Raw genomic sequence first — 15,291 nt, 5'->3', positions numbered from 1 at the left:
CTCAAAGATGAGAACATTTGCATGACTACATTCCTTGAGCTCCTGAATGCTTCCCTGGATAAAGAGGTATTATATGGCCCTTCCTCTGCTGACATCCTTAAAAGATTTAATGAAAGAGGAAAGTTAATTCAGGGAGGTCATCCAGATTGTCCAAACCTCCATGCTAAAATGTAACAGGACCTTTCTTTCTGGTTCAGACTTCTTTCATATTTATAGGACAAAGAATAAACAGTCTCAGCAAGGCTCAAGTGAATGACATTTCAGAAAGCAAAGGAAAGAAGTTTCAAAAAAGAAGGGAGGATCATCTCAAAAACCAAGGGCGATCTGAAAAATCAGACTGACTATATTCCACTTCAGGTTTTGTCTCCCCTCCCCACCTTGGCATTTCACTAAAACTGCCTCAAACTCTAAGTCTTCACTTCCCCGGGTGGCAAGAAATAATTTCAGACATTTGGTTTATGATACTCATTCAAAAAGGCTACAATTGACAGGGGAGTCCCTCCTTCCTTTTCAAGTTTCTCCTCCATATCCATCCAATCAAATCTCCCTGTTTCCTCCTATACTGGACCATATGCTGTCTACGTGGGTTATAGAACCTGTTCCCCAAATCAAACAGGGAAAGGATTTTATTCAGGAATCTTTCAATGCCAAAGAAAGAAGGAACCTGGAGGCATGTCCTAGACTTTTATTTTCTAAGCCTTCACGTCTAATTCCAAACTTTAAAATGTTCTGTCTACAATCTCAGTTACTTCTCATTCCATCTCTTAGTTTTATTTTGGTAACTGAATTTAAAAGATGATTATTATCACATTCCAATTCTCAAGGACTTCAGACATTTTTTTTAAGATTTTCTGTGTCTGGTTTATATTTTCAGTTCTCTGCCTTACCCTTTGGTTTGTCTACAGCTCTAAGGGTTTTTTCAAAGTGTCTTTCTCCAGTGATAGCCCATTACAGGTTGAAGGGCATTAACATTTGCATGTTTAGACAACTGGCTTATTTTTGCAGATTCTGTTACAATTTGTCAAAAATCTTTGGTTTGGGTGGCAAACATTTTTCTCAGTCAGAGATTTCAGGTGAACATAGGGAAGTCCTCTTTCGTTTCATGTCATAGGATAGTGTTTCTGGGATGACTCCTGGATGCATCCCTCATGATGGATTTTCTTTCTCAGGACAAAGTAGAATTGTACAAGGAAGAATTTCTGGTATTCTCCAACCAGTCTCTGATATCTGACAGGGAATATTTCTGGATTCTGGGTTTCATGTCCTAAACAATTCTCATGATTCCTTTAACCAGACTTCACATGGAGAAAATTCAGTGGTTCCTCAAATCAGTCTAAACCCAACACCAGCACCCCCTAAAATTTCGGATGCCCATTTTGGGATATAAAAAAAGCAAGTTACTCTCGTTGGTGGATCAGTTATCTCTCAACCCAGGTCTCCCATTTCCCTTCCAGACCCTACTCAGTCTGTAACCACAGAAACTTCAGACTTTGATTGGAAGTAACAGACACAAGTCCAAAACCAATAAACCAAGGAATTAGACTATGGTATTGCACCAAAACACACAGTTTAATAAGATTTAACACTTTTGTCCCGGTAATGTGGACTTCATCAGATTGGAAAACTATATCCGAGGGGGTGAAAATTCAGGGTCTGTGCAACAACCAGGTCAGACTGAAGCACATAAATGTAAAATAAATTATGTCTGTAATAAATGCTGTCAAATCTCTAAATCACCTTGGGTACAATGCCCTCTACTAGTAATTGCAGATAACACCACAATGATGTGGTCAGAAACAAACTGGGAGGAACCAGATCCTACATCCTTTGCAAACTTTAGTACAATCTATCTAACAGGCTACTTACATTCTGTCAGAGCAAAATTTTGTTGATGATAAGCTGAGCAGGACCAGGACAGACCCCCATGAATGGAAGTTGAACCCACTGATCTTCCAGGAATTTATTCAGCTGTGGTGAATTCTTCAGTCAGATCTGTTTGCCTCCCTTCACAACAGACAGTTAAAGAACTTCTCCCGGACTCCCTGCTCAAAAGTCTGGAAGACAGATGCCTTTTCATTCCCATGGATGGGAATGTTGTGTATGGCTTTCCACTTCTAATGATTCAGGAAGACTCTCCCAGGATAATTGTTATAATTCTCATTTGGCCTAGGCAAACATGGTTCCCCTTCTTTTGAAGATGGAGAAGTTCATGTAAGTCTGAAACTGTTGTATAGAAAAGCTATTAATTATTTGATATTGTTATGTTGGATAACACTAAGTAGTAAATGGATATGCTACTCCAAGAATGTGTATGTATGTGTGTGTGTGTGGGGGGGGGGGGGGGTCTTCTGTGCAGTGCAGCTTATTTTCTGCTTTGTATGGGGAGCCCACAGTACTTTCTGATGAACTCACTATATTGCCCTGACACATCCAAGCTTGTATCATGCTAGCTTGACTACACTATCTCATAAATGACAGTTTGGCCACATGCATTCTCATAATGTGTGTACTTGATTTTGTCAAAAATAATTTGTGCAGACCGACAGGCAAGCCCCCCAACCCCCCCCCCCTACACGCACATGAACACACACACACACACACACACACACACACACACACACACACACACACACACACACACACACACACACACACACACACACACACACACTCCCAGTGTGGGAAATTTGCCCCATGCCCTGCTTCCCTAATAATTATTCTTAATCCAAGGTTGCCACACATCAAAGAAAGAAAGACCATTGACAAACAATGGACCAGTGACAAACAATGTAACACCTGTTTCACTCTTTTTCCTGAGGTGTGTAGATTTGGTACCACACACAGACCACTAGCATGTGAGTACTATGGCCTATTCCAATCCAAAGCAATCAGCATAAGAGGCAACTGCCTTCTTGCACTATTGTATTCCAGCAAGTGTGACTCAAAATCAGGTGATCAGATCAATTGACTATAAAAGGAGGAACAAGGACTTTTTGTCTGGTTTAAGGGAAACTGACTGTGACAAAGTATCTTAGAAAATGAGAATTAGAAGGAACACATTACTCGGTGCTGCTGGGTATGTAGGTTACGCTCGTGTGTGCTACTGTGACTGCTAGAGGTTATGGTGCTACAGGAATACCCCCAGATCATATTCTAGATATTATTCTTCTCTAGGCCTCTTTGATCTGAAAACAGAATGCTGCTGAGTACCTACAAACCACACCTGTCAGCAGGAACCACTCCTTATTCCAGCTGTGTAGCCCACTCCTGGAACTCTGTCCCTTAACCTTTCAGCATACAAGCAATCTAATGCCTGGATCTGTACTCACACAACCCTCAAATCCGATACATGCCCCCCTATTTATTATAACTACAGTGGATATAAAGAGTGTACACACCCCTGTTAAAATGCCAGGTTTTTGTGATATAAAACAATGAGACCACAATAAATCATTTCAAAACTTTTCTCACCTTTAATGTGACCTATAACCTGTGCAATTCAACTGAAAAACAAACAAATCTGTTAGGGGAAAAATATTAAAAATAAAAAAAGTACAATAAACTGTTTGCGTAAGTGTGCACACCCTTAAACTAATACGTTGTTGAAGCACCTTTTGCTTTAATTACAGCATTCAGTCCTCTTGGGTAGGAGTCTATCAGCATGGCACATCTTGACTTGGCAATATTTGCCTACTCTTCCTTGCAAAAGTGCTCCAAATCTGACAGATTACGAGGGCATCTCTTGTGCACAGCCCTCTTCAGGTCACCCCACAGAGTTTCTATTGGATTAAGGTCTGGGCTCTGGGAGGGCCAGTCCAAAACTTTAATTTTCTTCTGGTGAAGCCATTCTTTTGTTGATTTGGATGTATGCTTGGGGTCATTGTCATGTTGAAAGGTGAAATTCCCCTTCATCTTCAGCTTTCTAGAAGATGCCTGAAGGTTTTGGGCCAGAAGTGACTGGTATTTGGAACTGTTCATAATTCCCTTCACCTTGACTAAAGCCCCAGTTCCAGCTGAAGAAAAGCAAATCCAAAGCATGATACTGCCACCACCAAGCTTCATCGTGGGGATGGTGTTCTTTTAGTGATGCGAAGTGCTGTTTTTGTGCCAAATGTACCTTTTGGAATTGTGGCTAAAATGTTCAACCTTGGTCTCATCAGACCATAACACATTTTCCCACATGCTTTTGGGAGACTTGATGTATTGTTTTGCTAATTTTAGCTGGGTCTGGATGTTTTTCTGTGTAAGAAAAGGCTTCCATCTTGCAACCCTACCACACAGGTCCAGACATATGGAGAACACAGGAGGTTGTTGTCACATTTAGTACACAATCAGTACTTGCCAGAAATTCCTGCAGCTCCTTCGGTGTTGCTGTAGGTCTCTTGGCAACCTTCTTGACCAGTTTTCATCTTGTCTTTTCATCAATTTTGGAGGGACATCCAGTTATTTGCAACATCACTGTTGTCCCATATTTTCCACTTTTTGATGACTGTCTTCACTGTGTTCCATGGTATATCCAATGCTGTGGAAATTTTTTTGTACCCTTCTCCTGACTGATACCTTTTAACAATGAGATCCCTTTGATGCTTTGTAAGGTCTCTGTGAACCATGGCCTTTGCTGTAGCAGGCAACTGAGTAAATGTCAGGAAAATCCTACTAGGACAGCTGAAGTTTATTTGGGGTTAATCAGAGTCTCTTATTGATGGCAGGTGTGTACCCAAGAAGACTGAATGCTGTAATTAAAGCAAAAGGTGTTTCAATAAAGTATTAGTTTAAGCGTGTGCACACTTATGCAACCAGCTTATTGTATGTTTTTTATTTTTTATATTTTTTCCCCTAACAGATTTGTTTCTTTTTCAATTGAATTGTACAGGTTATAGGTCACATTAAAGGTGGGAAAAGTTTTGAAGTGATTTATTGTGGTCTCATTTTTTTATATCACAAAAACCTGGCATGTTAACAGGGGTGTGTACACTTTTTATATCCACTGTATGTCTTTCACACTCTGAATCACTAACACTTTTGTATCTTAGCAGGCAATAATAGCCTAGCATCAAAAGTATCTCTCATTTTACTAAACTGCTAACAAATTCTCTTGTACTTCCTCATTCTAGTAATTGACACTTACTACTATGTATTTTATCTCTAGTATCATTCCATAACATTTTCATCTCTTGAATACTAATCAACTCTTTCCATGTCCTTAATTTTCCCTCCTGCTCATTAATCCGCCTCATCTCTTTCAAGTACCCTGTCTGCTTTGACATCAGAATATACTATTATTTCTCACGTCCATATATTATTAGAAATATAGTCAGTAATTTGAATAAGTACATATTACTTTACTCAACATAGGCTATTCACCTCTTCAAAGTGCCAGCCCCCAAAATGGTTAAGGTATTTACCTCACAAATGAAAGCTGCAGGATTTATTCTCACCAAGGGAAATTGGCTAAGCTTTAAATTGCAATTGCCCACAACAACGGCAATTAGCTTAGTACTTGTCTATCAACGTATCAAGTATCTTACTACTTGCACTAAGCATTGTATTCTTGATAACAATCTCTGCTAGCAATATTCTGTAAATGTATTTTACTGTGTTATGGACTTTCATCTCCTTGTATATAAGGTTACACCCTAATCTATTGCAATTTTTTTTTTTTTTTGCTGTGGAGCTTTTCACTTATTGTGTATAATTACTTATTAGCTATTGCAAATGTTTTAATGTTTGTTTGTAGAGCCTTTCTCTCTGGGTCATTGCAAAATATTTAGTCTGTTGTGGGACTTTTCTCTCCTTGTATATAATTAATCATCAACTTATTGTAAAATAATTAATGTGTTGCATGGCTTTTCCCGGCTTCCATATAATTATTTATTAACTATTGTTTGTCGTTTTGAATCTGTTTTGGAGCGTTTCTCCCCAGGCCTCCTCTAAAAATGGGCCATTGGCTCAGTAAGATTTTTCTGGTTACCAAAGGACAAATAAATAAAAAATAAATAAGTAAAAACTCCAAGCTCCTCAGAACTGGGTTTTACCTCATTAATTTAACTTAGAAATTGTTTCATCTCATGATGACACTTTCAAAATTTAAACCAGGTTGCATTTGATTGGATACAGATTCCTACTTACACTACTATTTTTCTGAAGAGAATGTTAAAAATTGATTTCCAGGAAGTAAAATGATGTTACAATTCAATGGGCTATAATAACAGATAATAGCCGATAAAAAAACTGCTCTATAGTGATTTACTATTTACCTAAATTAATTTTTCTTTAATTGTTTGAAATGATTTTATTCTTAGCCATTTTAAATGTCCTTATTTTCAGAACCTACTTGATGAATATTGCACTTCTGGCAGTGGATCTGGTCTACCTTTTCTCGTGCAACGAACTGTGGCCCGGCAGGTTACTCTTGTAGAATGTGTAGGTAAGCAAAAGTGTCTTTTGAAATAAAATTCGTCATGCTAAAATAACTGTATACTTGTTTAAAATATGTCCCTGTCCCTCTAGGTTCCTCTCTCTTCCTCACTGAACCCTGTATTACTATGAAGATGCTCTGCATCAGCAGTTAAATCTCTTCCTTTTAGCAACATTTGTTGTGGTGTTGTACATACTCCATGTTCAGATCTAGCCAGGAAAACCTTTTCAAACTGAGCTAGGTCTGCTTTTTGCAGTGAGTATAGAAAGCCACAAGGCTTCCAGTGGGTGATGTTCTACACTGTTTTTCTATGACTGTACAATGCTGTTGATCTTTATTGATCTGTATGGGCAAGCATTAACTGTTCTTTTCAGTGTCTTTTGTGCTCCTGTCATGTATTCTGAGCATGTTTTCCTTTATCTGGTTGTTGGTGTATCGCTTTCCATCTTTTCATTCACATTTTTTATTTTATAGACACACACACACACACACACACACACACACACACACACACACACACACACACACACACACACACATACACACACACACATATATATATATATATATATATATATATATATATATATATATATATAAAACTTTTTGATTTTTCACTTGAGGTATGTCTGAAAGTGGTATGCATTTTTCTAGTGCAGTTTTGTGATAAATAAACGCAAATAAACAAACAAAACACAGAAGTGCTCATCTCATTAAACATGCTACTTTGTTTCTTTATATGAGACTTGATTTTCTTTATATTTAATTTCTGGTTTGTAATATGGTTTATCCTGAAGAACCTCTATTCATGAACCTTTATTGGAATCATTCCTTGGGAGGTATGATAAATTGCTGCTTGAATTTTATCCTGGCTTGTTTTTTGTTTTATTTTTTTTTTTTGTTATTAGTTTGAACGTTGTATGAAATGTGTGCACTAGTGCTGTATGCAAATAAAATCAAAAAGTAAAACACATTTCTGGGATCTGCAGTAATGCAAAGACATGATGCAATTTATCATATTTTAGGTGAGTGCTGCTGTTACTAAAGTAAAATATAAACAAACAGAATGCCATAACACTTCTATAAATGAAGTGAGATATAGAACTTTCAATAAACAAGTACAAGGAAATGGAAGCCCCAAAGTAAGAAAGATGTGGTGCTGCTGCGTGACAAAATGCATTTTGTATTCCTTTCCACCATACCTCAGCCTTATCCTTAACTTAAGCCAGTCTCATGTCAACATCCTTTATCCCATGCCTTGAGTCCTGTGTCCTTCAGATGTTCTGACTGTATTATGTGTACTCATCAGCTAATATGTTTTCCACTGACTGTCTGCATGTGCCCTTAGGAGCTGTCTGTAATTTATTTTATCAAGTCATTCAGCATGAATGAATATATACCTTTGTGCTGTTTCTTTTACTACTAACACTAGCTTGCAACTATAAAAGAACAAGTAGTTACAGTCAGTTCACATAATCAGTAAAAATGAGTATTTGCAATAATACTTTAGCCAATCAGACATTGGTTATGAATATGCTGTCACACCAGAGCATGACCAGTCACAGAGCTATTAAAAAGTAACATCTGGTAAGTACACACTGAGACAGACAGTCCATCTGTTGATAAGCAGAATAGGGTAAATCAAGTCTAAATCAATAAAAAAGAATAATGTTGCCCTCACAACTAATGTGCTTAATTACTTTCAGGGAAAGGCAGATATGGAGAAGTGTGGAGAGGAACCTGGCAAGGTGAAAATGTAGCTGTGAAGATTTTTTCATCCCGAGATGAGCAGTCATGGTTTAGAGAAACAGAAATATACAATACTGTGTTGCTCAGGCATGACAATATCCTTGGTAAGTAAGGGCATGCATTTGGAATGTACTGCATTAATTTCACTGAAATGTCATCATGTGTCAGCTTTCAATATGACTTAGAAACAGCTTGACAAAAACTGTCTACTCAATGAATGTAATGGCACTAGTGATATGCAGAGATAAAGTTCTGCTTACTTGACAGGTCACATGAGTTTGATTAGAGGTTTAGACACAGAACAGCACAATCAATGGCATAGATGGAAAAAAGCCTGCTTATGTCCCAGGTGACTTGAGTTTGGTTAAGCACAGGGTGGCATAGTCAAAGGAGGATGGGTGTGCTATCATGTGGGAATTAAATGTGCCAGCTGAACCTTATGTGATGCCCCACCTCTGGCTCAATAATCAAGGAGTGTCAATCCTCACCACTAGCACCAGTGGGGAATGTACATTGGGAGGATGACAAGTACACAGACACAGTATTTCCAGATGCAGCTCTCTGCATCAAGTATAATTTCCCTTAAGAGCACACAGAGACCACAGTCAGTCCAGGGCTGGTTTCTCCCTCTTTCTCCAGATCCAGAGTAAGACTCCCGGCTGGCACAGCTATAGAGTTGAGATCTCAGCTGAGTGTCCAAGCCAAGACCTTCAGCACCCTCTCTGTCCAACCAGTGCTTCATGTCCCTGCCCAACTAGCTGACACACACACTCTTTGAGGACACACACACACACACACACACACACACACACACACACACACACACACACACACACACGCGCACACACACGCACACGTACACACACGCACAGACACGCACACACACACACACGCACACACACACACACACACACACACACACACACACACACACACACACCTGGGAAAGGCTGGCACATGTTTACTAGCTATGCACCCTTCTGCCCAGACTATAAGGTTTCCCCTGCCACCAGTCACTCCTTATCAGCTACTTTAAAGGTCTTAACAAAGGGTGTCCAATCTTACTGTGTAATGTTACTGTTAATACAAATGATAGTTTGACCAAGAGCAAGGCTATTAGGAGTGGCCCACACAGTGTCACCAAACAAATAAGTACTCCCAGAACTTAAATTATCTCTAGACAGATCATCCACAATGAAATGTTTAAATATGTTTAAAAACAAATAATAAAAGAACAAGAAAATACTCAGTATATACTTACAGTTACATCAGAGTTCAAAATCACATGGAATATTTAAAACAACATTGCAGGACAGTCTTAAATAAATAAAGAAAAAAATCTAACCTACGTTTGCTATAGTCCTGACTGTATCTAAGAGAATTACTGTACCCTAATAACTTACTTCAGGGCAAGCAAGGCAGATGTGGTGAGTGGATTTTGACGTTGTCAGGTCAAAGACAAAATACAGAATACAGTCTCTCACTAAGAGACTTCCCAAATTAATATCTCAAATATTACTGCTGGGATAGCTGGACAATGACATAATTTCTTGCCATCTGACTCTATCCCAGGTGAAAAGCCCCACTGATACAGCTGGTAGCATTTAGCAACTACCTGTGAAAATACATAGAGAATGGCTTTTCTTAGATATAAGGCAGATCCCTGAAGCCATAAAACAAAACACTTCCAGGACAATACAGAAAACTTCTAGCTCTAGACATTGTGTCTGTTACTGCACCGAAACTGAAATATAACATCCTTTTTTTACATGGCCATAAGGTAAATTAATTTTAGCAATTTTTCTGAAGTTAACCTCTTGTGTTCCAATTTCCATTGTTAAAATATATACAGCTAAATAGTTACAATAGTGAGTGTACATTTCTCTTCTAATCCAGTAGGGCAAGCTGTGGCTACATATTTAAACAGCACTTTGTAAAATACCTTTCAGCACACTTGTCTACACAAACCATCTTATATGACATACCGTTCTAATACATTTGTAATACAAGCATATGAATCATGTTGATATTCACAAATGACATATAATTATTTACAAAATTCCAGATAGCTGGGCTGGCAGTATCTCCTTTTGTGACACTACAATGAGAAATGATGTAGGATAAGGCACTGAGAAAATCATTGCATTAGGCATGTGGGAGAGGTGAGAGGGAATGGCTGCTTTATATGCCAAGACTTGAGAACATCCTTGAGACACGCCTTATAGTCCACCCAGCCTATTAATGTATAATATCAGCACAGTGAGGTGGGGAAACAATGGAAAGCCCTCATTGCAAGCCTCAGTATGACAGCACCTAGCCTGGTTCATCCCACTCTTCAATACTTGGCTGACTTCAATTCCTGTATACCTCATGCATGGAGATAGAGGCTTCCATTCCATGTGCAAGAACTCACGTGGGAGGGAGTCTCTCCTGGTGGGTAACACCAGGAAGCCACTAAGGTAGGGACATGCAGTGGATGGGAATGCAGGGAGCTGACAATAGAAAGCCTGTAGTCAGCAGTAGCGGTGAGCCAAAAAAAGCACAACTGAATTTGCTGTTTCTTACTGTTTGAACAACTTGATGCAAGGGAGTAACTGTATTAAAGTTCATAAATCTTTTTTTATATGGTATAGGAATACATTTCCACCCAGTGAAAATGCTTCTAGAACTAAATCTAGGCTATCATTGTTATAACCATCCTTCTGATATCAAGAAACACAAAACAATTCATTTACCAATAGTCAGTGCACTGCTTTACCAAAATGTTAAATGATTATTCTTAAACACAAGATTTTTGTTTGGGGGGATTTTTTTCTCCCACCTGCATCATCCTAATGCTCCCTACCCAGTGTCCATGTCCATTGTGGGGTCTGCCAGCCACTACCAAATTCCGTGGACTATCTCTGGTAGGGCTGGAATTGACATGGATCTTGAGGTCATCCTGGGGGTCTGACTGTTCAAATTCATGGGGGGGTCATATTCAACAACTACCCCCAATTAGTTCCCCCATCCCTTGGTCCCTGTAGTGAATTGCCTTGCCTCCGCAGCAGCTCAGCTTTGCCTACCACCCTATTCCCCCCTTTGGACCATGCCTCCTAATTGTGATATCCCCAACCTGCAAAAGGGATCATCACAGGAGACTTCCACTGAACCAACCATCCTCCAGGTATAATTCCACTCATCCCTTCCTGTCACCCAGTCAGTCACCCTAGCCATTAATCAAACTCAGGTCACTTGGGTTGCTGCCAAGGATTTATCCTTCTACACCACTGGAACAGCTTGTTATAGATACCAAATTGTAAGGCTTTGCACAGTAATTATCTAAGCAATATGCTATAATCCTCCAATGAGTAATGTAATTTTCCCTGTTATTGATGTGTTTTGATCACAGTATAATCACGTCACCACCCAGTAGTTCTAGCACTGACCCTGGTGATCATAACTTAACAGTATTATACAAAGGGCCCCTTTGCAAAATAGTGAAAATGTTTTAACAAAAAATATTACCCTTTACTTTTTTGGGCAGTCATTGTAAACAAGTTTAGGCACTACCGGTCTCCTTATCTTTCCGAGGAGAACAAGCAGCAAATGCTAGTAAAACTACCAGTCCACAAAAGATTCTTTTTTGGCAGAAAAAAACACAGTAAAAAGCTCTTTAATAAAAAATTATGGAATCCCCACAATGGAAAAATCAACACAATTTCTTCACAGAAAATATGTTTTTATTTGCCCTACTTTTAAACTGACAGAAAAAAAAGAGTGCACATTTTAAAAGAATGTTACAGTTTTGAGACAGCCTATTAAAAAAACAACAGTCCAAGCTTTAAAATAACTTTCCTAAAAAGGAAGGTAATAAAACAATACATTTAAGAAAATGAAAAACATTTCCCCCAAAGGAAACTTATCTGCCCAGCAAAAGAAAGCAGAAGCCAACCATCAATCCTCAAATACTTCAGAGGAGGATACTCTTGGGCGGCAGTAAAGTTCAGAAGGGCTCATCTCCCAAACTTGTCTTTTAAGCAGCTCAAGCTGCTTTATAGATTGGGTGTAAATAATGTGCCCGCTTTGGAAGTTGGCTGGCCGCTATAAACTTGGCAGGATATAACCCATATACCTAAGGTTGCAGCAGCAGTGATCAGTATGAAGAACATACACGTTTAGGCACTACTGCTCTCCTTCTCAAGGGAGGGGAACCCCAGACCAGTCAACGCAAATAAATACAGTAAGCTGGTCTTGCATTGGTAAGCTAAGGTTGTGTTTAACTAAACCGTGTAATCAGTGAAGAGGCAGAAGGTGCAAGTCTGAAACAATAGTATAAAAATGAGTAATGTAACTTTATGCTGCTGACCTGTTGATTTTTTAATGATGGAGTTACATGCATGAGATGTAGTTGGGAGTGTGGTTATTCATTGTTCTAGTAATGATCAGGTTTGGAATTGTTGACTTGTTATGGTCAAATACACCACCATATGAAAGAGGTATGACTGAGCAAGACAACCTCAGAAATGTAACTAGGAAAGAATATAGCTGTTATTATTACTAGTGCAATCTCAAAGGAAGTAAACACAAGTTGGGGGGGGGGTAGAAAATGAAGCTTTTGAAGCTGTAGACTATAACTTTCCAATGTGAAAGCTCTCCCATTGTGGATTCTCAGACACAGTCCTAATGTGAATCAACAGCTATCTAAGTAGCAGAATGTTTCAAGTCATTGGAAACTCATACATTGCCTACCACAGCCTTGTCCAAAGACAGTCCCCAAGATACAGTACCAAGCTATCTAGTATTATCATTATTTATGAATAAACTCACACTGACTAAAAGAGGAGACATGTTTGATCTTTAACTAAGGCAGAGTAAACCATAGACACCATGCTCCCAAAGCAGCATATGTGTGCATAAAGTGTTCATATGGAGATTAATCAATAAATTACATCTGTAATTTCAAAGAAGCAGACTGCTGGGAGAAACCAACTAAAAGGTGTCTGCATGTGAGTACACATGGAAACATGATTAATAACAAATGTGAAAGAGGAGGAATATTATCCATGAACCGTATACATTGTTTATCCAAGCTCAGATCATATGCAGGGATCTTGAAATAATGAAATATTATTTTCATGAGCTGAAATCCTAGGAATTATACCAGTGATTGATAGTTAACATTTCCATTTTTACTTGTATTCCATAATATCATTATAATATGTATGAGTATGTGTGCATGAGTGCATGTACACACACACACACACACACACACACACACACACACACACACACACACACACACACACACACACACTACTTTAAACGTTACCTTCCCACTGACGGTGCTCTATCATCAAAGAGTGAGAAAGATGTCAAAGCTGATCAAAAATCAGCTTGTCAAACATTACCAGCTCTATTTTATTTTTATTTTATTTTACATTTGGTACACTGATCATAACTGACCATTTTCAGGCACTGCCTGAGTGAAATAATTGACAAAGAAGAAAGAAAAAAGGGAACAGAGAGGCAGTAAGCTCTGCATGTTAAAAACATAACAGAAAATAAGAATATATAAAAAATAGTACAGTAGCAGTTAAGAGATGTAACAACAATTTTGAGAGAAATGCAAATTTTACAAGTCTCATGATTATATTTCAGGTTTATATCATGGTGGAAATGCTGTGTGGTAATGAGAGTCAGGGCAGGAGGTGGTGGGGGGGATTTAGAGGTGTTAGCAGATGAAGAGAGTAATGCTAGAGGTTTAGATGACGCTATGGGATGTGTGACAAAGTTTGATTTGGTGTGGAGGAATATTTTAAGCTCAGCTCTGAAGTTGTTGCATGGAGATTGCACTTCTTTTAGGTGGTTGGGGAGGGATCCCTATATTTTAGGGGCAAAGACAGAGAAAGCTTGGTATGGTATAGCCTGATTTGTGGGGGTTGAAGTGGGTGGGAGGTTGCTTGTGAGAGCGTCTGATGTTGTAGTGTGTGTGTTTAGTATAAAGTTTGGCAGCTAGCTGTGGGAATGAGTTAGGCTGGAGAAATCTGAAGATGAGAGAGCAACTATTAGGCCTACTCTGTGCTGCACGGGGAGCCATTTCGTTTTTTTTGAGGTTAAGGCAATGATGTTCATTAGAGGGTTAGTGATGAGGTGTCAGATTTTGTGTTTTATTGTCTATAATGTGGAGGAGTCTTTCATAAAGGCTGTGGCTATTATGGCTAGTCCATATTCAAGTTAGGCCAGAAGGACTTCTTTGCCTATTGCTAACCTAGCTGGTTTGGATAGGCAGGGTGAGATTGTCGTGGCCTAGAAGAGAAGTAAGTTAACTTTTGCCTCTGATTTTAATGTATGGCTATTTAATTTTAGCAATTGGACTAGCCACCAAACCGAAGTATTGGAAGGAGCTGGTTGTTTCTTATGGTGTGCCACAAAGGGTGATGCTACTGAGTGACTTTGGTGACTTTATATTTTTTAAGTTTTTGATTTTTTTTTTGTTGTTTGTTTTTGAAGGATTAAGTGTTAGTTTGTGGTTAATGACTCAGAAATTTAAGGAGTTAATGTCTTTTATTAGTTGTATTTTGACTGTAAACTGGTTTCTACTGCACCGAAAGATGACCATGTCATCAGCATAGAGGATATTTTGTTGTGTAGGAAGATCATGAGGTAGTTTGTTAATGAAAACAGAGAAGAGAAGAGAAGAGAGGAGAGGAGAACCTTGAGGGCATTCACAATGTAAGTGGTGTATGTTGAGAGAACCAAGAGCCTGTTTTAATTATGAACAATATGTTTGACAAGAAGTCCTGGAATCAGGTGATAGATGTGTTACTAATGCCAATGTTCTGAAAAGAGAGAGGAGGAGCTGGTGGTTGATAAGGCTTTTGTGGGGTCAGCAAATATTATTCCTGTCAAGTTACATTTATCCCTGTTGAGGAGAATGTGGTCAGTTAGGCACCAAAGTGCTGTCATTGTACTACAACCTTTCCAGAATCCATGCAGTTTTAAGGTAAGGAGATAGTATTGTTGAATGTAGCTTAAGAGTTGCATATACATGATTTTTTTCTAGAACCTTACTAAGAGTAGTTAGGATGGAACTAGGATGAAAGTATGAGATGTTTTGGTAGGGTGGCGGTAATGAGTGTTGT

The 15,291-nt window shown here is 38.7% G+C and overlaps 1 protein-coding gene across 2 annotated transcripts in view; it reads left to right on the top strand.

Moving 5' to 3' along the window:
- The window catches only part of LOC122811760 (activin receptor type-1-like), a 393,690-nt gene that overhangs the window by 253,597 nt on the left and 124,802 nt on the right, over positions 1-15,291 (top strand). For both annotated transcript variants that reach the window (XM_044083816.1, XM_044083815.1), the window contains exons 5-6: positions 6,328-6,427; positions 8,125-8,271. In XM_044083816.1, the coding sequence (XP_043939751.1) occupies positions 6,328-6,427; positions 8,125-8,271 (247 nt within the window). The remainder of the gene's footprint in view (positions 1-6,327; positions 6,428-8,124; positions 8,272-15,291) is intronic.

The sequence above is a fragment of the Protopterus annectens genome, chromosome 9.part0 (genome assembly GCF_019279795.1).
Source record: "Protopterus annectens isolate FY-2018-M chromosome 9.part0, PAN1.0, whole genome shotgun sequence".
Taxonomy (NCBI): Eukaryota; Metazoa; Chordata; order Ceratodontiformes; family Protopteridae; genus Protopterus; species Protopterus annectens.
The sequence above is the reverse complement of the archived record's forward strand: the minus strand, read 5'-3'. Positions and strand labels throughout refer to the sequence as shown.